Genomic DNA, 24,943 nt, shown 5'->3' on the forward strand with positions numbered 1-24,943 from the left:
CCCGTTCGAATCCCCTTCCTATGGCGATAGGAGCGTAACGCTGAACCAGCACATTCCCCATTCCGATAATACAGCTTCACTAAAAGCGCCTTTTCAGGTAAAACCCTGTAAAACAGGATTCACGTGGCGTCTTTGTGGTTCGAAATGGTTCAAATGGCTCGAAGCACTATGGGACTTAACATCTGAGGTCATCAGTCCCATAAACGTAGAACTACTTAAACCTAACGAGCCTAAGGACATTACATACATCCATGCCCGAGGCAGGATTAGAATCTGCGACCGTAGTAGCAGCGCTGTTCCGGACTTAAGCGCCTAGAACCGCTCGGCCACAGCGGCCGCCTCTTTGTGGTATTATGTTGTCAACGTCACCACGAGACTACACTCTACTCATTATGCCAAACAAGACTGAGACATGATTGGTCTCATGCATTGTTTGTGTTTACCTCTCGGTTACTCCGCTTTTGACAGCACGGAGTATTCCTTTCCTATACAGAGCTAACAAGTATGGCTCGTACGTAAATACTTGCGGTGATGTTGGATGATTGCTTGTATTTTCTCTTTTTGTTTTCGTGTTTTCGTGATTAAGCTTTAAGTTTGGACACAAGTGTACATTAGTTGGGACAACAGCTTCAAATAGTTCAAATGGCTCTGAGCACTATGGGACTTAACTTCTGAGGTCATCAGTCCCCTAGAACTTAGAACTACTTAAACCGAACTAACCTAAGGACATCACACACACCCATGCCCGAGGCAGGATTCGAACCTGCGACCGTTGCGGTCGCGCGGTTCCAGACTGTAGCGCCTAGAACCGCTCGGTCACCCCGTCCGGCACAACAGTTTCAGTCAGCAAGCTTTACAAGAAAGGTTTGCGCAAAGGAGATTAGCAGGAAAGCCATATGTGTCTCTGTTCAATCATCACTACTTATGTCTAACCAGATGACAAACGAGTTAGAGCAGTAGTGGTCGAGACCGTAGGTTTTTAGGCGAGTCGTGCAAACGTCCGTCTGAACAAGCAGCCATTGAACAGAAAAAATGGCCGAATCACGCTCTTCAGCGCGTTCTTTTGGTGACAAATTGTTCCTCGTGTCTCGATTTTACCGGAAATGTTTTTACGTCTTTTGTGCTCTCCAGACCCACCGTTGAGTGTACGAGTGCCTGGAATATCATCCGGTCAACATGTTTTGCAAAAGTTTGGGAAGACATCAGGAGGATTTACGGTAAACACAGTTGTTTACAGAAACAGGGTGTGTCTCCAAACGACGCCCAGAGATATCGCTCAGACACTAGCAGAGAATTTTGAAAAAACTGCTGCCTATTCCTGCTAAGATCCGACGTTTAGCTCCTACCATGCCACTATAGAGAGGAGCAAGCCAGACTTTCTATGGAATAGTTCTGAATCCTATAACTCCTGTTTCTCCATGTGGAAGCTGGAAACGGCACTGTCTGAGGCACGTGACACTGCATCCGGTCACGACCAAATCGGGTACTGCATGCTTCGACATTTGCCACCAGCGTCGAAGGAAATCCTCCTCGAATCTTTTAATCTTATATGGCAACTGGTAACTTCCCCATCTCGAAGAGGGAGGCAATTCTGATACTTCTCCTCAAATCAGAAAAGGACTAACGCGTTCCAGTAGTTACTGGAATATCGTCTAAAGAGCTGTATCGAAAAGTCCCTGGAGCGAACGGTTAACCGTCGTCTGGTGTGGTTGTTAGAGACCAACAGCTCCTTAGTCGCTCTTAGTGTGTATTCCGGAGATTTCGGTCCAGTGCCGACAACCTGACCCTGATAGAGGCGTCTATTCAGCAGGCCGATACGTCATTGTATCGGCATATTATTAGATATCAGTAAGGCATACGATACTTCTTGGAGACACAGTATTCTCGTAAAACTGCGTCAATAGAGCTTTCGTGGCCACCTCCCCATCTTCATAAGATCTTTCCTGTCTCAGCGGTTTTTTAGGACCGGAGTTAGTGACATGCTGTCAGAACGTTTTGGGCAGGAGAATAGTGTCCCTCCGGGCAGTGTTTTAAGTGTTACCCTCTTTGCCATAGTCTACAGTACGGATTTCTGCACGGTGCTCCTTATTTGTGGACGATTTTGCTGTTTTCTTTTTCTACTCCATCGTTGCAACAGCCAGCCATCAGTTGCAACGTATACTGCCGAAGTTAGAGGGGTGAGCTGCAGAGACGAGTTTTCAGTTTTATGAAGATAAGTGTGCGTGTCTTCATTTTAATCTTTCTCGTCGTATTTTAAATCCACCTGACTTGCAGATGAGGGATTCCATTCTACAATTTAGAGACTCAGCGAGGTTTCTGGGTCTCATTTTTGACTCTAAATTGTCGTGGTTGCCACATTTGAGGGACCTGAAATCAAGGACCCTGAAGGCGCTGAACATCATAAAGTGCCTTAGCCACAGGCCTTGGGGAGCAGAAAGAGCACGTCTGCTCCAGTATTATAGGGCTTTCGTGCGTTCGCGGCTCGATTATAGGCACGCGGTGTACGGATCGGCAAAATCTTCTTATCTGAAGATTATTGACGCTATCCACCATGAGGGGATTCGGCTGGCCACAGGTGCTTACAGGACCTGTCCCACACCCAGTTTCTTTGCTGAGGCCGGGGAACCACCATTCACCATCCGGCAGCTGCTCATGGTGCGCCAGACATGCAAGTTCCTTGCAGCTCCGTCTTCGCCCGCATACCACACTGTTGCTCGTCCGCCTCTGGAATGTCTTTTCTTCAACCATGACGGGATCCGTGTGCAGCGTGTGCTAGAACCAGCCGGTATGGCGCAAATACAACCTCAAATCCAGGGTCTGCCATCCTGGTTACTGTAGAGGCCCAGAGTGATTTTAGAGTTGGTGCAGTACAGGAAAGACGCACTCCTGCTTCTGTTTTTAATGCGTTATTTTCTGGCATTTTGTCCGAGCAACACAACTATGTAGCTGTCTTTACGGATGGGCCCAAACAGAGCTCTGAGTGCTCAGTGCCCTTCAGTCTATGCAACGTTTTTTCCGAGCAGACAAAGTAGTCCAGAATACCCAGGATGCCCTCCTCCAACTACAACGGCTTGGAAAGAGGGTATCTTTCTGCTGGGTACCAGGTAACATGGGTATTGCAAGGAACAAAAGGGCGGATCTAGCAGTCAAGAAGGCGTGTGTTGATCCTCAGTTGTTTCAATGTGCCATCCCCCTGCATGCTACAGTCTCGCTGTTGAGATCCCGAGTCTTATGCCGGCGGGAGGATGAATGGCTGTAAGTGACAGGCAACAAATTTCATCTTGTGAAGCTTACAATGTGGCCGTTGAATACCTCCTTCTAGCTGCGTCGATGGAACGTGGTCGTACTTACTCTTCTCCGCATAGGCCATAGCCCTATGACACATGGCTTCTTGCTCCGGCGAGAGGAGCCTCCTCCACTGTGTGGTGCTCGTGGCGTACAGATTAATGTGCGCCACATTTTATTGGACTGTATCTTGTTTTACGACCAGTGGGCCGCAGCGGATTTGCCGAAGGATCTGCCCTATGTTTTAAGTACCGTTATAAAGAATGTGGTTCGAATTTCAAAATTTTGTTAACTGTCCAATATTTTTCGCAAGATTTTAGGGAGATTGTTTTAATGTGTTGTAAGTGATCAGCCAGTTACATTTCCCTGTACTTTTCTTTTAGCCCCTTTGTCGTTTTACTTGTGTTTTAATCTCATATATAGCTACTTTTACTAGTTTACGCTGTTGTAGTGCACGTGAAATAGGGTGATTGTGTGGTCAGTTCAAATGCAAGAGATTTTACCCACATTCAGTTTCTTTTAATTAGTGTAAGGGCGCTGATAACTTCGTCGTTGAGCGCCTATCAGCTCCAACCACATACACGCACACACACACACACACACACACACACACACACACACACACACACACAAGTACGGGCGAGTACGCGCGCCAGCTCTGTAGGTTTGGCAAAAAAGAATATATTTGATTAGGGCTCAAAAAGGAAGTGATCTGTTGCTTGAGGGCTCTGTAGCTATACGTTTGACGTTTGTAACGGAAAATTAGACAATATCGCGATCTGAAACAAAGAGACTTCCGATAGACGGGGGTTGGATTATACGAATTATGCCATATGATTAAACGAAAGAGATTAAATACATTGCAATCAAGTGAATCGATGGATGGGGATCTACATTTGCTACATCTACATGTATACTCCGTAAGCAATTTTATGGAGTGTGGTGGAGGGTATTTTGTGTATCACTGTCACTTCCCCTTTTCCTGTTCCAGTCGCTAATCGTGCAGGGGAAGAGAGATTGATGGTAAAACTCCGTGAGAGATCAAATATCTCTTATTTTACCTGCATGGTCTTTTTTCGATACATACTTCGGAGGAATTAATATACCGGCTGACTCTTCTAGGAACGTCCGCTCTCGGAATTGTAACGGTAAACCACTTCGTGATCCACAACGCCCCTTCCGCCGAGTGAAGTTGGAAGAGCAGCTCAGTGACGCTTTCGAGCTTACTAAGCGAACCTGTCACGAAACACGCTGCTCTCCTTGGGATATTTTCTATTTTGTCTGTCAGTACTATCTGGTAAGGCTTGTAGACTGATAAGCAAGACTCAGTTATCGGCCGACCGAGCGTTCAGTAATCTACCTCCTTCCTGAGTGGACTGCACTTTCTGAGAGTGATTTCGATGAATCTCATTCTGGTAGCTGTCTGAAGACGCTTTGATATGAAATAACATTAATGCGAATTGTTCAGATGATCGTGGTAAGCTACCGATCTGGCGTAATTTTTCCATTGTCACTACGCATCTATACAGTTATCTTCGCGAATGTGTGAAGCGAGCAGGATAACAACCTGTTTCCCGAGGTATAAATCCTACAGCAAGTCGTCTTTTGCATACTGAAGTGATACTTAATAATTATCTAACATTTTCTTACAGTACCAGTGTGACGCTGACTATAAAAATTTTGTAAGAGGGACGCTAGCTGTAATCCGAGATCGCTTTGGTCGTCGGTCAGGGGAGACGAGAAATGTCGTTAGGAGGTGAAGTCACCCAGCAGAGGGATGTTCGACAAGACTTTGAGTTTCCTGAGGGGACGTTCACAAAATCTCCGTGGAGGATACCCATACTCAATCTATTGCAACCATGTTAACCCCACTATGGAGCGAAAAATACCAGGACATCTTAATTTTTATGTGAACTGGATAGCACATATTTTCTTGGACAGAGTAAATGGCTCTGAGCACTATGGGACTCAGCGTCTGAGGTCATTAGTCCCCTAGAACTTAGAACTAGTTAAACCTAACTAACCTAAGGACATCACACACATCCATGCCCAAAGCAGGATTCGAACCTGCGACCGTAGCGGTCTCGCGATTCCAGACTGCAGCGCCTAGAACCGCACGGCCACTTCGGCCGGCTAGACAGAGTAAATCTTCGATTTCAGTTGGGTGCACAGACATAGATAATCATGCCAGAAATGCCACAACACGCTGCTGAAATGAAAGTGGAGTTTCTCATACTTCTTTCAAGCATGTAGTGAGCCCACATAGGGTTTCCGAAATATAATAAGATAGCAATAACTTTTTAGACGTAATAACCTGCATTTTTTGTAACGCCAAGAAACAGTACGGAAGATACATCGCTGGTGTAATTAATGATGCTCTGAAAGCTTGGGGGAGAGCGCTGTGACTATAACGTCCACGTAAAAAAAAAAAAAAAAAAAAAAAAAAAAAATGCAAGGTGTATTTTACGCTTCCCCTGTTGTTGCAATTAAGAGTAAGTTTAAACAAAGATAAGGCACAATATTGTCAGTGTACTAGATGATAAATCCATGGTTTACTATTTTATCAAAAGAAGTAATAGGAATGCTACCATACTGGACACACGTGCTTTCGAAGCATATGAAATTTGTCACCAGCTCTAGTTTGTACCCTGGTATTTCCAAATCGGTTAGTCATTATATTATATGAAAGGTGCCTTGGTTACATAAGAAAATAAATCAGCTAAGTTGCGAAATGGAAGAGGAAAGTGTCGAAGGAACATAGGCGACGAGGAAACGTTCTTAAGAGGCAGTTTTTTCACAACCTACGAAACATTCCATTTCAGTGGAAGCTTAAGTCAACATAAATGTAATAACTTCTTTCGCAGCTGATAAATTACGCCGTTCGCGAGTAATGGAAACGTATGTGTACTGTACCGTGAATTATAGAAACGATATCGGGTCTTCCTTTCCAGAAAGAATTATCGCGAATGCAGCCATCGTGAAAATGTTTCAGCAATTTGCCTTATTGATTCTGAAGACAGACGGTTGGTTTAAAATAAGATATCCTTTGGCTTCCACATGCGTTAATGGTTCAGACTCTCCGAACCCTCAACCAAGGGCCATCAGACCATTTTACTCACGGCCTCGTAAACGGGGATATTATGTGAATTTCCAGTTCTGGCTGGAGCCCAGCTTCCCATTTGGGCCTATCTGAAAGGAGTAGGTTACCTCGGAACCGGAATCGACCCTCTCTCTTTCCTTCATTCAGTAAACATACATAACAAACATACAATGTAAAAGTGGTCTGTATACCATCGACGCCTTACATATAACCGGATGCGTCATTCTCATGTGGTATGACGACGTCAGTGAGGAACCCGCTTGTCAAAGACATTACCGAGAAAGCAGCGAGTGTAGTGGTGTTAATGGTTGTAGGACGTAGGACTAAACTGGTGTTTGAAAGGGACAATAATTCAAATCTCTGACCAGTCTTCCTCATGTAGGTTCCCCATGAAATTCCAAAATAATATTATGTCCACATTGGGATGGTTTTTTTTTTGTTTTCTTTTTAAATATGGCACAGCCGGTTATTAGCTTCACTTTTCCGCCACCAGTGATATTGACCAACTGATGTCTTAGGAGTCGACGGGACGTTCAGCTCTGTCTTTCTTCTTCACATAACAGAAAGAAGGAGATGGGGAGAAGAGGAAAAGAGGATGTTGCGTATAGTTTCCTAAGTTCGTGGCTCTGAGCACTATGGGACTCAACTGCTGTTGTCATTAGTCCCCTAGAACTTAGAACTACTTAAACCTAATTAACCTAAGGACATCACACACATCCATGCCCGAGGCAGGATTCGAACCTGCGACCGTAGCAGTCGCACGGTTCCGGACTGCGCGCCTAGAACCGCGAGATTCCTAAGTTCATTGCTCAACACGTAGGAGATGAAGTAAACAGAAATGTCGTTCGATAATGAAAGGTCTCACACGAAACAACTAGAACCAAGCACTTGATTACCTACTCTCATATTCCTTCTCCTATACAGATTCTCTGTGCGGAGCCAACTACAGGCACTTCTGGATACGGCTTACCTTCAGTGGGCTCATGTTTTGTCTTGCATTTGTTAATGATCTCCATAAATTCCGGTGTCAGCTCCAACGCCGATACCTGGGAATAGATCGAAGAATTCAGTCAGAATATATGAAATAGAAACTTTTCATACCTTATGAAAGAGGAGCATCAAAAGCCTCGAGTTAATGATGGCCTTCAGTAAGCCGTAACTAAAATCAAATAATCATTAGCCACACATGATATTTCTGTGGTGCGCTGTACAAAGATAAGAGAAACATTCGCGTTACAAGGAAAGGTGTAAGAAGCATTATTGGAGTATTGCAGACAATTTTTCTGGAACACTGAAGTAGCCAGTAAAACAAAGAGTATCAGACTAATTCTAATGCGCTGATTGTGAAACCTAAAATGTGAAATAGAAAAGATAGGTTTCTGAAGTAGCACAGAAAAAGCTGCAGAATGATCGTTTCACTCTGCAGCCATGTGGGTGCAGAGGAGGATCTTCCCGTGAGATTAAGATTGTGGGCCTCACCGGTACGCGAATCATGAACTTATTATTCGCTAGCAGTGCTTTCAGCGACTTAGCTATCCATGCATTCTTTTGCCGGTCTCTGACAGAAATACAATGTTATCGGGAAACATCACATTTTTTATTTCATCTGTCTGAATTTTAATTTGTGTTCCAAATTTTTCTTTGGTTTTCTTTGCTGTATCATCGCTGCAGAAATTGGACGACATGGGCGATTGGCTACAACCCTGTCTTACAGGTGGTGGATAACCTTTCGCCTTCTATGTTTTACCCTTGATGACTTCAAATTAAGAAAAAGTGTTCCAATTAACACAGATAAAATATTTTCCTAAATCTACAAATGTTATAAATATAGTTTTAGCCCTTTCTCCAATCCATCGCCTAAGACAAGTCGAAGGGTATGTACACTCTCACGTTTCCCTTCATGTCCCTGACATTCAAAATGATATTTTTCCATGTTGGATTTTACCAGTTGCAATCTCCCCCATCCTTCCATATATTGTCCAGATTGCACAATGCCCAGTCCAAGTAATTAATAAGTAAAGTATTTTACGAAGATTTGAGAGGAGCGAAGATTGTAATAAACTTTCAAGTTTACTCAGCTTTTCATGCTGAGATGGCTCCAGTTCTTCTGGTCTAGGTGTCCCATTCTTGAAGCTGAAAATCTAACATCAGGTCATCCCCGTTGGTTTGACCTAAGTAAACTGGAAGATTGTTGGTGCAGAATTTTTTATGTAAATATATTTTCCAGTAATTTTCTCAAATTTTAGTATATCATACAGTATTTCGATTTTTCACATTAACAAAGCCAACATTACATTGTTCGCAACTATTATACAAAAATACGTCCGACCACATCAGAGTCAAGCTTACGAATCTCACACTCTGCGGAAATAACAATATTCCTAAGGGTTTACAATTTTTCTTAACCAATGAACTCCTATTACTTTTTGTTACATTATTAATTTCGAAAATTATTTCATAAATGAATACAGAAATAAACATAGATAATAGTACAGGATTGAGTAATTAATAATATAAATTTTAAGTGTGCAAATGTTTCTAAAAAAATAATTTAGCAGTTCATTCAGAACTAGTACTTATCGATATAACATTGTAACTAAAATATTTCATAAATTTCAGCTTGAAATAAAACATACTGTGTATAAAATTGTATGGAAGTTTTCAGAAAAGCAACTGAGATAATACTGACCCGCCCAAAATTCGAAAAATAATACTGTTATCGACAAATAGTGTTGAGGAAAAGTAATGGTAGAGGAGGGTGTCTTGTTACACAGTCTTGTCATTAGTTTGCATATAATTCGTGTTAGTATTTTGAAAACGTGGTTTATTAAACCGATGGTTCGATACTTGGGAATTTTCAGAAATTGATTCCTTGTCCATATTATCTAAAAGTTTCATTATGGGCCGATCAGATTTGGTTCTACACTACTGGCCATTAAAATTGCTACACCAAAAAGAAATGCAGATGATAAACGGGTATTCATTGGACAAATGTACTAGAACTGACATGTGATTACATTTTCACGCAATTTGGGTGCATAGATCCTGAGAAATTAGTACCCAGAACAACCACCTCTGGCCGTGATAACGGCCTTCATACGCCTGGGCATTGAGTCAAACAGAGCTTGGATGGCATGTACAGGTACAGCTGCCCATGCAGCTTCAACACGATACCACAGTTCATCAAGAGTTGTAACTAGCGTATTGTGACGAGCCAGTTGCTCGGCCATCATTGACCAGACCTTTTCAGTTGGTGAGAGATCTGGAGAATGTGCTGGCCAGGGCAGCAGTCGAGCATTTTCTGTATCCAGAAAGGACCATACAGGACCTGAAACATGCGTCGTGCACTATCCTGCTGAAATGTAGGGTATCGCAGGGATCGAATGAAGGGTAGAGCCACGGGTCGTAACACATCTGAAATGTAACGCCCACTGTTCAGAGCGCCGTCAATGTGAGCAAGAGGTGACCGAGACGTGTAACCAATGGCACTCCATACCATCACGCCGAGTGGTACGCCAGTATGGCGATGACGAACACACGCTTTCAATGTGCGTTCACCGCGATGTCGCCAAACACGGATGCGACCATCATGATGCTGTAAACAGAACAAGGATTCAACGAAAAAATGACGTTTTGCCATTCGTGCACCCAGGTTCGTCGTTGAGTACACCATTGCAGGTGCTCCTGTCTGTGATGCAGCGTCAAGGGGAAGTGAGCCAAGGTCTCCGAGCTGATAGTCCATGCTGCTGCAAACATCGTCGAACTCTTCGTGCAGATGGTTGTTGTCTTGCAAACGTCCCCATCTGTTGATTCAGGGATCGAGACGTGGCTGCACGATTCGTTACAGCCATGCGAATTAGATGCCTCTCATGGCGACTGCTACTGATACGAGGCCGTTGTGATCCAGCATGGCGTTCCGTATTACCCTCCAGAACCCACCGATTCCATATTCTGCTAACAGTCATTGGATCTCTACCAACGCGAGCAGCAATGTCGCGATACGATAAACCGCGATCGTGATAGGCTACAATCCGACCTTTATCAAAGTCGAAAACGTGATGGTACGCATTTCTCCTCCTTACATGAGGCATCACAACAACGTTTCACCAGGCAACGCCGGTCAGCTGCTGTTTGTGTATGAGAAATCTGTTGGAAACGTTCTTCATGTCAGCACGTTGTAGGTGTCGCCACCGGCGCCAAGTTTGTGTGAATGCTCTGAAAAGCTAATCATTTGCATATCACAGCATCTTCTTCCTGTCGGTTAAATTTCGCGTCTGTAGCACGTCATCTTCGTGGTGTAGAAATTTTAATGGCCAGTAGTGTAATTTGATTCTACCTTCTGGAGATTCTTCTACTATTTTGACATGCAGTCTTGATGAATCCGTCTTCTTGCAATCTCAGTACATGACAAATCCACTTAACCCTTTTACAGAACCTGCCACTGCATGCCAAACTTCACGTGTGCAAAGGTGTGCGGTGAGCGTGTCGCCCAAGGCCCAGCCTGTCACTCGACTGTGCTCAGTCCTTCTCGGAAGGAACTGTGCCTCATTGCATTTAGCACTGTGGTGCGGCATTTTTCGACTGACACAAGTCTCTTGAGTTCGGCAGAATCGTGCTGTCAGCGCTGTTTGTCCTTCGCTATTTGTTCGTGGTATGGAGGATGTCGCACGTCGAGTTGCTGTTTGCACTAAAAGAGCCAGTCTCGTCTCTTTAAAATGGGAATGAATGAAGAAAGGGATGAGAATTCTCAATTCGCGTAAGTACTGCATATTTGCTAGGAAACGGCTTTATAATATCATGCAGAAAGATTTTAAAATTTTCGTTGACAATAAAAGAGCAAAAAATTACAAAAATCGACAGACGGGATTAATTGTTCCGTATATCAAGAAGCACTTTGCGCTGAATTTGCGAATATGAAACTGTGGTGTCACCGCCAGACACCACACTTGCTAGGTGGTAGCCTTTAAATCGGCCGCGGCCCGTTAGTATACGTCTGACCCACGTGTCGCTACTGTCAGTGATCGCAGACCGAGCGCCGCCACACGGCAGGTTTAGAGAGACTTTCTAGCACTCGCCCCAGTTAGACAGCCGACTTTGCTAGCGATGGTTCACTGACAAATTACGCTCTCATTTGCCGAGACGATAGTTAGCATAGCCTTCAGCTACGTCATTTGCTACGACCTAACAAGGCGCCATTACCAGTTACTATTGATGCTGTAAAACATGTACCGTCAAGAGTGATGTTCACCAATTATGGATTAAAGTTAAGTATTCCAGAAGCTACGTAAGTTTTTTACTAGTCTCATTTCCGTGTCCTGTTCCAGACCTCACGCCAGCCTGCGTGAGCTTAAACGCGTGCCTTTCGGCTTCCTCCTAGGGGATTGGCTGTCTTGCCAGACCACAACAGAAACACATAAAGAAATTGGTGGTATGGATAGTAAAATTTCTGGAGTTGCACGTATTATTCCATTGTCAGCTGCAACAGTTTTCAATGGAACTGAATGAAAAGTACGCAGACTTAATATACTACTGAAAAGCACGGCGGTTAAGTCGGGGGCATGCTTGGAAAGGTTTTCGATTTAAACTCGCTGTTGTTGAATTTATGAAGGAAAAAAGAGTACAGGAACAAAAATTAGTACAACCGGAATGGATTGCGGACTTCGCATTTTAAGTGGGCTTGATTGCTCATTGCTCACAGTAACACATTGCGAGATAAATTTTTCTGATTTGATTGGGATGCACTTAAAAAGAAAAAAAGCGTTTTAGGAGGGACACATTCTGACAAAGACAATCCAGCTATCTAAGCTCAGAGGTGTTCAAGAAAACACGAAGTTTGAAGAATTCGTTGTGGACTTTCCTAGAAGTTTTGAGAACACTGTCAGTCTTACATGTGTTTTGAAGCCGTTTTCGGGACCGTTTGCCTTTTCAGTTGGAAGCGCCCTGTGCATGGGCAGATGTAGCTGTTTCATCTGCAAGGTAATCACCCGTAACGTTAAAACTGTCTACATTGCTTTTCTTAGGTAGTGTTTCCATGTGTGCACAAAGAGGTTTCAAAAGTGCTACAATATTTCGATCCATATACGTGAGTGAAAAACGATTCTTCGATTACGAAACTGAATGAGTCACGGTTATGTGGCAACATCAGTGCGGAAATCTGTGAAATTGTCTGCGTCTGTCCGTATTCCGAGACTTCGTATCAGAAAAAATTGTATAATCTTTTCAGCGCGCCCAAAATAATTAATATTGAAAATTTGTTTTTCATCCATGTTGTTGAGAAATGTGAAATATATAAAGCAAACCATTTGCAGTGTAACTGCACTGCCATTAAAGTGCGGCGAGTTTGCAATTTCCTCTTCTTGTCTCTCCTCGCGGTCAGGCAGCGTAGCGCATTGGTGAGGGAAATGTACCATCCAGGTCGAGCACTGTGGCACTTCTGCCAGGACGTGGTTCGCGAGCCGAATCCTTGGCCACCCCTGTGCTACAGTGCTATAATCTTGAGAGGCTTTTTAGAACTAGCAATTCTCCACTAACAGCGTCCTTCCCTGATAAAAATAAACGTAAAGGAATATTTTTTACCCGAATATCCTGAAGGCCATACATCTAGTTTTTATCAGTGGCCAAGCTTCAGAGCTGGTAGTATGAAGTACTTATAAATGTATGTTTCGGTTTTTGCAGAGATCTGGACCTATTCTTCATGGTCCACTATAAAACGCACGGAGGGGGATACTTTTGGTACCACGTGTCTTTTGTGAGGAGGTTTTCCTTTTATACGAGGAGTCTTCCTTCGAATATTGTTGGTGCTGATGTTATTCAGCTATTTTTCTGGATTCTCCCTCCATTGAAACATATCTGTGGCTATTGCGTTCCTTGTCATTACGCACCGTAAAACCTTACACAATTGGACAGTATCTCACTACAGTCTGCAACAATATTTTGCAAGCAATCTCTTTTGTACATGAACCGGAGTTTGCCCATATCTTATTAAGAAACCTAAGTCACCCGTTCAGTAGGGGATCGTTCCAGGTTATACCACGGTCTACACCAAAATCTGGTATTCCTTGTGCATGACTGACTAGTCCTGGAAATCTTTACTCGTATAGCCAACAGCTACTGGTTTATGTGTATTCAATATTTTATATTCCAAAAATGGTTCAAATGGCTCTGAGCACTATGGGACTTAACTTCTCAGGTCATCAGTCCCCTAGAACTTAGAACTACTTAAACCTAACTTACCTAAGGACATCACACACATCCATGCCCGAGGCAGGATTCGAACCAGCGACCGTAGCGGTCGCGCGGTTCCAGACTGTAGCGCCTAGAACCGCTCGGCCACCACAGCCGGCTTTTAAATTCCATCTTATTCAGAACTAGGAGTGAATTTGTAAAAGAGATTCATATTTTGTGAAAATATGAGTCGATATTCCTCATTCTCCATATTCCACATTCTCATTGTCAGCAGTGTCTGAGACTGCAACTAGTAATATCCGCTAACTTATTAACGTACATCAATATCCGCACTGGCTTTAGCGTTATTTATTTTTTCTGACTAAAATACTGTGATGTGTGCTACATTTTAACAACTTCTGAATTCATTCGCAGACGTTAGTATTTGAAAGTATTTTATGTAGTAGGTATTTTTGTGGCGTTGAACCTAAAGATCTTAGAAAATCTGGAGACTCCTGGTCTATCTATTTACCTCTATCAGATGCACGGTTTAAAATGGAGTTGCAACGTAAAACCGATAACACAGTTCTGCGTGCTACTAGCCAGTGATTTATGATGAGCCTACAGCAGTTTCCTGTCGATACATGATCAATACTTAAAAACATAAATTTACACCTTTTTTGGGGGATTTAAAAGGCTGGTTTGAAATGTGGAGCGCTTTATTTTGGAAATAAGAATTCTGATCGGAATAAATGTGCCAGGTAATTTTTTAAATAAGGTAACATATCAGAGGAAAAGAGGAAGACCCAGTGAAAATCGAAAAATAAAATGGAGGAGGATACTAGAGACACTGTCAACACAACTGTGCAAAGCTTCATCGGATGTTCACTGTGGTTTTCATTTCGCGCCCGATAGGACCTTACTTTCTCAATAGGCCACATATATAATTAAATAATCTATAACAATGCCACATGGTGATAAATTGACGGTTGTTTTTTGACAACAGAATCCAATCAGTAGGGGCCTATATCTCCTAGTTTTTAAAGAACTGTTAAAGTTCTGACATCCAGGTTTCCGACGAGGAGATAATTGTCACACATACTTGTAGGGAGGAAGGCACTGGATACTTAGAAATACAGAAAGTTTTTATTTTAGGTCAGTAGCTTTTTGCTATTATCAAAGTAAACAAGGTGTAAGCGATAACTATTTACGACATATCGTAGTAATGTAGAGGAAGTCAAGGCGAACAATTTGATATAGGACGCTAAGTGTCTTGTGGTGTATCAAGTCGGGAAACTATCTCACATTGTGCTAAAAGCCCAACTAAGTTAAAGAGCAAAGAGAGATTTGCCACAAACTGATGGTACTAGATGAAAAATTAATTTTTCTTTGCAAGAAATTTAATATAGTATAATTTTGTACTGGGATACGTTTTCGCTAGAGGCCACAATTTCAATTAATTCAAGGTAAACTAAAAAAGTGGCCACCAGACTCATTTCATGCCTCACACTCACCCCCCCCCCCCCCCCCCGGCCCCCCCTCCTGGCCAGGATTTCTAGAATGTGCTCATGGCACTCCCTCCAACCACAGTAAAATGTGCTACTATGCGAGTTATTTCTTATATTCGACCCGTGTTGGGCTTCACTGACTGGGATACTGCGCTACGGGTTAGTTGGCTATTTTCTTAATATTAATAGTTCAATCCTTCCGGTGAGTATAATAAAAGAAAAAAAATACTATTGCAAACATTATGCAAAACCTATTTACGTTTAACCATTACAAATATAGCAGTTTCGTAGTAAGAAGACCAGACAAACAAAACGATTTGACTGTCAATTTTGTGCTGCTAAAATACACAAAATTGTGAGGTAACAGTTGTACAAATGTCAATTTTACAATGTGAAAGTTCACAGACCAGTCAAAAAATGGTTCAAATGGCTCTAAGCACTATGGGACTTAACATCTGAGGTCATCAGTCCCCTAAACTTAGAACTACCTAAACCTAACTAACCTAAGAAAATCACACACATCCATGCCCGAGGCAGGATTCGAACCTGCGACCGTAGCAGCAGCGCGGTTCCGGACTGAAGCGCCTAGAACTGCTCGACCACAGCGGCCGGCAACAAACCAGTCAATGAAGACCCGAGAAGGACGACAGTAGGAAATATAAAGAAAATAATTCGTGTAGTCGCACTTCTTTCTACAGTGATAAGAGGATGGGCCATAAAGAAAATACTAATACTGACCGGTAGGGGAGGGGCGGGGAGAGTGTGTAGGTTGGGGTGCATTTGAAAACGACTTTTTTAAGTTTGTCTTGGATATTTTGAAAACTGCGGCCTCTGGCGAAAATGTATCCCAGTACAAAATTAAACTACATTAACTCTCCTACGAAAAATGTTGTTTAATTTTTTATCTATAACTAACAGTTTGCGTGAATGGAACGAGAGAATAATGAAAATCTCTCAAGACGAGCATTTGCTGTAGCTTAGGTACGTCTTCTTGGGCAGTTTGAGGTAGTTTGCCGACTTGATAGACCACAAGTGTCCACTATCAAATTGTTCGACTAGATTAACTGTACACCACTGTAATACGTTGTAGTCAGTTATCGTTTGCACCTTGTATCTGGTAAAGCCTTAAATTTATTTTGCAACGAATAATAGAGTCCCCTAGGAAACAAAAAGAAAAAAAAATTCATCTTCAAGATAATGTATTGACTATGGCTACTGGCACGATATTTCTTTCTTGGTGATCAACTGAGCGAGTTAGTGCTGGCATCGCATTCGGGAGGAAACCCCATCCGGTCATCCAGACTTTGGGCGCTGATAACCGCGCAGTTGAGCGCCCCACAAACCAAACCAAACATAATCATCATCCAGACTTTGGTTATTCATGATTGTTGTAATTCACTTCTTTCAAATGCTGAGATTATTCCTTTGGAAAGGCCACGGCCGAATTCCTTTCCCGCCCTTAGTAAGCCGAGCTCGGGTTCCAACTTTAATAACAACACTGTCGACGGGACATTAAACTCAAATTTTTCTTCTTTTTCCTATGACCGAAATGTTTTTTTTTGGGTAAGAATGCTCTATGGACAACTAAGGAACTGTGCTGGTATTCCAACGTTCATAGTGGTTGAGAGACGAATGTGTCGAATCTAGCCTATGAGCATGCGCCGCTGAAATTACTTTTGCAGTACATTCGTAACTTCAGCATCACCTTACCTCAAAAGCAGTATTTTTGACAGCGATGAAACGGGAAAGCGGTTAAAAATTAAAAAAAAAAAAGGATCCTTCATTTGGTTTCAGATCCTAACCAAAGATTAAAAAGTAAGACTATTAAGCAAAACGTCTCATAAAGTGCGGACAACGCGTCAGTTATTTTACTGGGTTAGTAGCGATGTACGAGGTGCTTCAAAATCGAGTGTGTATTTATTAGCTAAGGGCGTCGACAGCATTTGCAAGCAGCAAGGTACTCACTACGGCGGCGAGTATGAGGAGCACGGCTCCAGTGGCTGCTGCGAAGGTCCTCATGGTCCTGTAGCGGGCTGGCGAGTCTAAGGTACCACCGGATGGGGCCGTTCTTATAGCAGCGCGGTTGGGGCGGCGCTGGCGTGACGTAATGCAGCCTTGTATTGTGGGCTGTCGCCGTGAGAACCGCTGGGGTGTCGCCCGTGAACTCATCCGCAAGGTGGCATCTCACGCCTCATCCAGGATGGTTCCGGCCTCACTGCTGAACGCTTGCGCAGCATTTCCCCAGGTGGGTCAAGGGTATGCTTGCAGATCTTTACTATGTAGGTCGGATAATATGTGGCGTATATTGGCGCACATCGTGTCGACCCCTACTGAAGACTCTGGGAGTTCATACATTGGGCTCTCAATAGATAAACTGCCAGAAAATATGCAGTGCTCTCAGCGAACGGTAAAGTTGGCAAGTAGGGCATCATCGTAGGAGTATATGATAACAAATTCAGACCAAATAAAACACACATGGCACCTTAAAGAGTGCCAAAACAGCTGCATCAGTACACAGAGAATTCCCCTCTGCCGGCAAAGTAGGCGTGTATTTCCGCATGCAAACTAGCAGGGTCATTTGTCGGCGCATTTTATCGCTGTGGCATGCCGATTGGGCTGCACTTACAGACAACAAGCTTCGGGCCTTGAAACCTCTTCCCGCGGCTTGGACGTCCTCCTCACGCCCTTCTCGGCGGGAGAAGGTAGTTTTGGCCCGGTTACGAATTGGACACTGCCGGTTCAGCCATCGCCATCTGCTGACGGCTGCGCCGGCGCCGTTCTGCCCATGTGGGCAATTGCTGACGGGCCGCCACATTTTAACGTCCTGTCCGGATTTTAATACACTGCGTCTTGATCTTGGCCTGCCATGTACTCTAGATGCCATTTTAGCGGATGACCCATGAGCAGCTGCTCGCGTTCTTCGTTTTATCAACTTGACAAACCTGTCTAAGGACATTTGATTATGCTGTCGTTTTAATCCTATGCCTGTCAATCTTTTATCGTGTTTTCCCTTTTAGTTGCTGTTTTAAACTTGTGCCTCGCGGTGCATTCCTAACGTTGTCTGGGCGCTAATGACCATTGAAGTTGTGCGCCCTAAAACCACAAAACAAAAAAAAAACAAAAAAAAACCGCATGCAAACTATCTTTAAGGTGCCGAATGGCATCCAGCGATAGACTGTCCGATGAATGTTGCGTCTTTTGTTGACGTTCGGCAATGGTTCTTGCAGACCCTGGAGAATGAGTAATTTTCCGCTTCATCATGTACCATGCATGGTCAACTGACGAGAAATCTAGTGATATTCAAACAATGAAAACTCCAGGTAGAAATATAAAAAATGTGGGAAAAGATCGATTGTTACTTACCGCAAAGAAAACGTGTCAAGCTGCAGACAGGCACAATTAAGAGTATTTGATAGGGAGATGATCCTATTTTTGAGCAGGATTAATGCTCGTCCACATACGGGTACTGCGACGCAACGTGCTCTTTGTGATGTACACCATCTATTTTGTCTAGCAATATCACTAGATTCGTCAAGCCGTAGACAGGAACAATTAAAAGATGCTAACTTAGAGCTTTCAACCACGGGCTTCATCAGAAAAAGAAAAGAACACAAACCATTCATAAACACAAGCAAGCATGCCTCATGCACACATGAGAGCCACCTCCAGTATCTCGACCCGAGATTCCATATCTCAGATTTGCAAGAGCAATTCTGGCTTTCAAGAAGATTCTTTAAGTCGTGCAAAGAAGATATTTATTTACAGTAAGAAATATCGTGATTTTATTTTACGAAGAAGGAACATATTGTTTTATAAAAAAATGTAGCGTTTCAAGCTAGTTCAAAAGGCATTAGTAATTAATGTTTGATTGTCTTACATACAGTGAATGAAGGCCAAAACAACAATTTATTCGAAAAGATATGAAAAGGAAAAATAATATTTGACGCGATAACCTCGGAAATTAGAGATACTGCTTCTAACCCCAATACAGAATGAAGTGACATCTGACGGCGGATATTCGCTATTAACGACATCTGTGGCGGTTAATAAGAGGCACTGACGGGTGCAGTATAAACGTTTCATATCAGCGAGGGCGTAAAAATATATTACTTGTATATCGGCTCTGTTCTCAACGATTACTGAGAAGCAGTAACGTGAAAATTAAAAACAGAAATATTTACCTCAGACTGCAGTTACGCACAGGTTGCACATGACCCTGCCTCTGCCGTATCCTTTTTTTTTTCCTTTAATGAATTTCGATTCCCCCCGAGGGGGGCGGGCTGGCAGCAGCTTAGTACGCTGCTCTTCAGCCTACAGAATTTTTAAACACGACTGTGCCCTGAGGAAGGCTGTTACAATTCGACCGAAACGTTGGTTTTAGTTTATTATTGTTGTTAGGTTTTAGCAATGACGCGGCATAATACCCAGAAGAATTTTAATCACTATGACACCGGCCGCGGAAGCCTATGTTCTTATATAGTATGATGTCCGTTCGCAACGCTTCGGAAAAGACAACACTTAACAACCACCGGAAACACTGCACTAAAAAGTCGGCACGAAGATGATACACCACAGCCAAGGGCAGATTTGGGGGGGGGGGGGGGGGGACCTGGACGGGTGAGGGGAAAAGCCGTATCCTTGTAGCCTTCTTATTAACAGGAGTGATCCGCCTTCTTTCCGAGCTACTCTGTGCGAAAGAATGTCAATAAGTTCGAGTTAAGAAAGGTTGATTCCAGAACGTTTTCAACATGAAATTGAATGAGGATTTATGTCTGCGTCGTTGTAATGCGCTCTAATTAGACTATATCGAGGGCACTGTAAAAACTACAGGGCGATGTAAGATTTCTCCGCCATCTCGATGGTGTCCCCAACGGCCGCACCGCAGCGGCTCTAGCGCCGTCTGCCACTGCTGGCCACAGTACGTCAGAACCCGCGTCACCGAGGGAATGTTTTATAAGATCGTGCACCACCTGCAGGTGGCCTTGTCGTATTCACTTCTCGTTACGTTAACATGATAAATGTTTCTGACCGTCTTATACTATATACTTCGAACAGTTGTAATCCTGAAACTTCCTGGCAGATTAAAACTATGTGCCGGACCGAGACTCGAACTCGGGACCTTTGCCTTTCGCGCGCAAGTGCTCTACCAACTGAGCTACCCGAGAACGACTCACGCCTCGCCCTCACAGATTCACTTCGGCCAGTACCTCGTCTCCTACCTTCCAAACTTTACAGAAGCTCTCCTGCGAACCCTGCAGAACTAGCACTCCTGAAAGAAAGGATATTGCGGAGACATGGCTTAGCCACGGCCTGCGAGATGTTTACAGAATGAGATTTTCACTCTGCAGCGGAGTGCGCGCTGATATGAAGCTTCCTGGCAGATTAAAACTGTGTGCCGGACCGAGACTCGAACTCGGGACCTTTGCCTTTCGCGGGCAAGTTCGTAGACATCTAGTTAACTGGTGCCTCAATTTCCGTTGTTTTAGTCACCGCCACGACCTTGGCGTCTACATGCGTCTGAATAGGTAGCAAGGTTCGTTCTAGGCCGCTTTTAATGTATTCTCGATGGCGGCTCCCCCTGTGTGGTCCCATCACCTCTTCTCTGCAGGGCTTATGTGTGGGAACGTCGCGTTGCGCATTGTTGATATCATCATCACCACTCTTCTCACTCCTCAACTTCAGCACCCCCACCACTTCCATCCCGTACAATCCTGCACTTCCACTCCCTACCCTGCCCCACTGGTGGATTGGTGGGAAGAAGACAGTGCATGCTGAACTGCTAGAGGGGAATGACGTAAGGTACTGTCTTTATTTATTTTTGGTGGTGTTATCCAGCTGTAAGAATTTCCTAAAGTTTGTTGGGGAAAACGAACTGACAATTACCCTACAGCTTTGCTGCTTGAAATTCAAATAAACACAAGTGCTTAAATTGATGGGAAGATAGAAAACTGCTCTTGTAAGAAACGGATCTCATGACATGAAATGATTAGTAAATTTGAGAAACATATTGTTTATTTATTTAAACATAATATAATTTAATTAATTAAATTCCTACATGCGGAATGGAAGGAGGTGATAATGAATGAGCATAGGGGCAATACATTTCACCAAATAATGGTGCTGCATCTGGGTGGACTGAGGATGCATTTTCAGCTCATACATACTATTGCCTGCAAGGTTTTTGAAGTGGCCACTCAATCCATAGCGCAGCAGACTGCTTCGTCCTATTCCACTACCCATATTGACCGAAGCAGAGGTGCTCGCCTTGGTGTTTGGAGCGTGACTGAGGACCCTTGAAACGGGGTTTGTTCCCCTTTCTGATCATGTTCGTGTATATGTTCACCTTGTTCTGTACCCTACTACACAAACCCACGCGATTTAGCAGGGAACTGTCCTACAGCCGCTGCCGAAAGAGTCGCACAAATGTTAAAATATTCAAATGTGTGTGAAATCTTGTGGGACTTAACTGCTAAGGTCATCAGTTCCTAAGCTTACACACTACTTAACCTAAATTATCGTAGGGACAAACATACACACCCATGCCCGAGGGAGGACTCGAACCTATGCCGGGACCAGCCGCACAGTCCATGACCCCCAAGACCGCTCGGCTAATCCCGCGCGGTAGAGAGTTGCCTCCCACCAATCTACAGGTGTATAACTGCAGAGGAACTTGTACACAGATACAGGGTAAGAAAAACTATCACTTATGCGTAGGAAGGAAACCTCCTACCGATGTACATGTGAAATAACTGATGAGGAACATACATCGTAAGAAGAGACGGAACAGCAAACAATCGCTGAAGTGTAGGAAGTGTACCCTCCTAATGATCAACAAGTGAAATAGTTGCTTAGGAATTTGTACACAAATACATCCTAAGAAGAGATAGGACAGAAAACTATCACTGAAATGTAGGAAGATTGCCTCCTAACCATCTACAAGTGTATAGATGCTAAGGAACTTGTACACACACGTAAATACATGGTAAGAAGGGGCAGGGTAGCAAACTATCGCTGACATGTAGGAAAGCCAATACACGCTACCACAACTGATACAAAATGCTTCACTGCTATAATTACTCATCAAAATTGTCGCGAAAAAAACCACAATTTCCAAATAACGGATCATAATATCACACAAGCGCTGCAAACTGAGAAAAATCATTATATAACACAACTACTGCAAAAGCCGATCCCAAACGATCTCCCAGGAGAGAGTGGCTGCAGCTGCACGTGTGTTCACCTCGATGTATGGATGCAGGCTAAATAGTCTAGAACCAGTCTTACCTAGCCTCCTGCCTCCACTCCTTCTCTTTCACCGTAGCCAGGAATATCCGTTTTGTAGGCCTGTTCTATCACCGTAGGTACAGAGAGAGATCGTTTTGCTGGCAGTGATGTAGTGTCTCCGGCTGTAGAAATCAGCTACAGATGGACAGAAGATTCAAGAACAGGATTCTTCCAGCAAGCCGTTTCTTGGAATGGCTGGCTCTCTTGAGACAACAGTGAAATACCTGACTATTCGTCGCGGATGTAGAATTGAATGTTCAACAGGCAGATATCAAACGTACACTCCTGGAAATGGAAAAAAGAACACATTGACACCGGTATGCCAGACCCACCATACTTGCTCCGGACACTGCGAGAGGGCTGTACAAGCAATGATCACACGCACGGCACAGCGGACACACCAGGAACCGCGGTGTTGGCCGTCGAATGGCGCTAGCTGCGCAGCATTTGTGCACCGCCGCCGTCAGTGTCAGCCAGTTTGCCGTGGCATACGGAGCTCCATCGCAGTCTTTAACACTGGTAGCATGCCGCGACAGCGTGGACGTGAACCGTATGTGCAGTTGACGGACTTTGAGCGAGGGCGTATAGTGGGCATGCGGGAAGCCGGGTGGATGTACCGCCGAATTGCTCAACACGTGGGGCGTGAGGTCTCCACAGTACATCGATGTTGTCGCCAGTGGTCGGCGGAAGGTGCACGTGCCCGTCGACCTGGGACCGGACCGCAGCGACGCACGGATACACGCCAAGACCGTAGGATCCTACGCAGTGCCGTAGGGGACCGCACCACCACTTCCCAGCAAATTAGGGACACTGTTGCTCCTGGGGTATCGGCGAGGACCATTCGCAACCGTCTCCATGAAGCTGGGCTACGGTCCCGCACACCGTTACGCCGTCTTCCGCTCACGCCCCAACATCGTGCAGCCCGCCTCCAGTGGTGTCGCGACAGGCGTGAATGGAGGGACGAATGGAGACGTGTCGTCTTCAGCGATGAGAGTCGCTTCTGCCTTGGTGCCAATGATGGTCGTATGCGTGTTTGGCGCCGTGCAGGTGAGCGCCACAAGCAGGACTGCATACGACCGAGGCACACAGGGCCACCACCCGGCATCATGGTGTGGGGAGCGATCTCCTACACTGGCCGTACACCACTGGTGATCGTCGAGGGGACACTGAATAGTGCACGGTACATCCAAACCGTCATCGAACCCATCGTTCTACCATTCCTAGACCGGCAAGGGAACTTGCTGTTCCAACAGGACAATGCACGTCCGCATGTATCCCGTGCCACCCAACGTGCTCTAGAAGGTGTAAGTCAACTACCCTGGCCAGCAAGATCTCCGGATCTGTCCCCCATTGAGCATGTTTGGGACTGGATGAAGCGTCGTCTCACGCGGTCTGCACGTCCAGCACGAAGGCTGGTCCAACTGAGGCGCCAGGTGGAAATGGCATGGCAAGCCACAGGACTACATCCAGCATCTCTATGATCGTCTCCATGGGAGAATAGCAGCCTGCATTGCTGCGAAAGGTGGATATACACTGTACTAGTGCCGACATTGTGCATGCTCTGTTGCCTGTGTCTATGTGCCTGTGGTTCTGTCAGTGTGATCATGTGATGTATCTGACCCCAGGAATGTGTCAATAAAGTTTCCCCTTCCTGGGACAATGAATTCACGGTGTTCTTATTTCAATTTCCAGTAGTGTATTTCTAGGAAATGTAAACCCCTGATACAATTATGAAATGCTTGAGTATTTGTCACGGGCAGCACTCTGGGAGAAGAACGGCCAGCAGACAACAGCATGCTATGGCCCTCAGTTACATTTCGTGATGGACAGGAACAGTGCCAGGGGGCTGCACTCGCCAGAGGGGCGGCCACCGCGACCCGCAGCCGTTGAGCGGTGTGGGCGATCGCTATCACCACCGCTGCTGCCGGCCACTTCCACAATCAACTTAGAATTATATTAATACCGTCAGCTGCTCACGGGCGTTGATATATATTAACGGGGACAGGTGAAAATGTGAGCCCCGACCGGGATTCAAACATGGGATCTCCTGCTTACACGGCAGACGCTATATCCATCTGAGCCACCGAGGGCACAAAGGATAGTACGACTGCAGGGACTATTTCGCGCACGCCTCCTGCGAGACTCACATTCTCACCTTGTATGTCCACATACTACATTCGTAGTTTCCCACCCCAGCACACTCATTACTCGTGGAAGACATTCTTACCAAGTCCCGTAAGAGTTCGGGGAATATGTGTGCATCCTCACAGAAGAAGAAGGTCATGGCCGGTATTGCCAGAACTATATACTTATATCCATATATACTTATATCCATAGCACATATATCAGTGATATATGTGCTGTATAGTGCCCACTGTTCACGTCCGATATAGCACATATATCACTAGCACATATATAGCACATATATTACTGAGAATGTACGTTCATTTTTCGTTGTTGTAGAAGGTAGTAGTATAGTCGTGTTAAAGTTTGTAACCATACTGAGCGGGACGGGAAACTTGTATGGTGAATGTACGTCAGGTTTTGGAAATATATTTCCTGTATTGGAGTATTATCAGCGTTGCGTTCCGTCACTAGTCTA

At 44.4% G+C, this 24,943-nt stretch overlaps 1 protein-coding gene across 1 annotated transcript in view; it reads right to left on the minus strand.

Moving 5' to 3' along the window:
• The window catches only part of LOC126473148 (general odorant-binding protein 56a-like), a 37,238-nt gene extending 20,152 nt beyond the window's left edge, over positions 1-17,086 (minus strand). The window contains exons 1-2 of the mRNA XM_050100006.1: positions 17,023-17,086; positions 7,356-7,431 (exon numbers count right to left, since the gene is read on the minus strand). Coding sequence (XP_049955963.1) covers positions 7,356-7,431; positions 17,023-17,076 — 130 coding nt within the window. The 5' untranslated portion in view covers positions 17,077-17,086. The remainder of the gene's footprint in view (positions 1-7,355; positions 7,432-17,022) is intronic.
• Between the last annotated feature and the right edge of the window lie 7,857 nt (positions 17,087-24,943).

Source organism: Schistocerca serialis, chromosome 4, assembly GCF_023864345.2.
Source record: "Schistocerca serialis cubense isolate TAMUIC-IGC-003099 chromosome 4, iqSchSeri2.2, whole genome shotgun sequence".
Classification (NCBI taxonomy): domain Eukaryota; kingdom Metazoa; phylum Arthropoda; class Insecta; order Orthoptera; family Acrididae; genus Schistocerca; species Schistocerca serialis.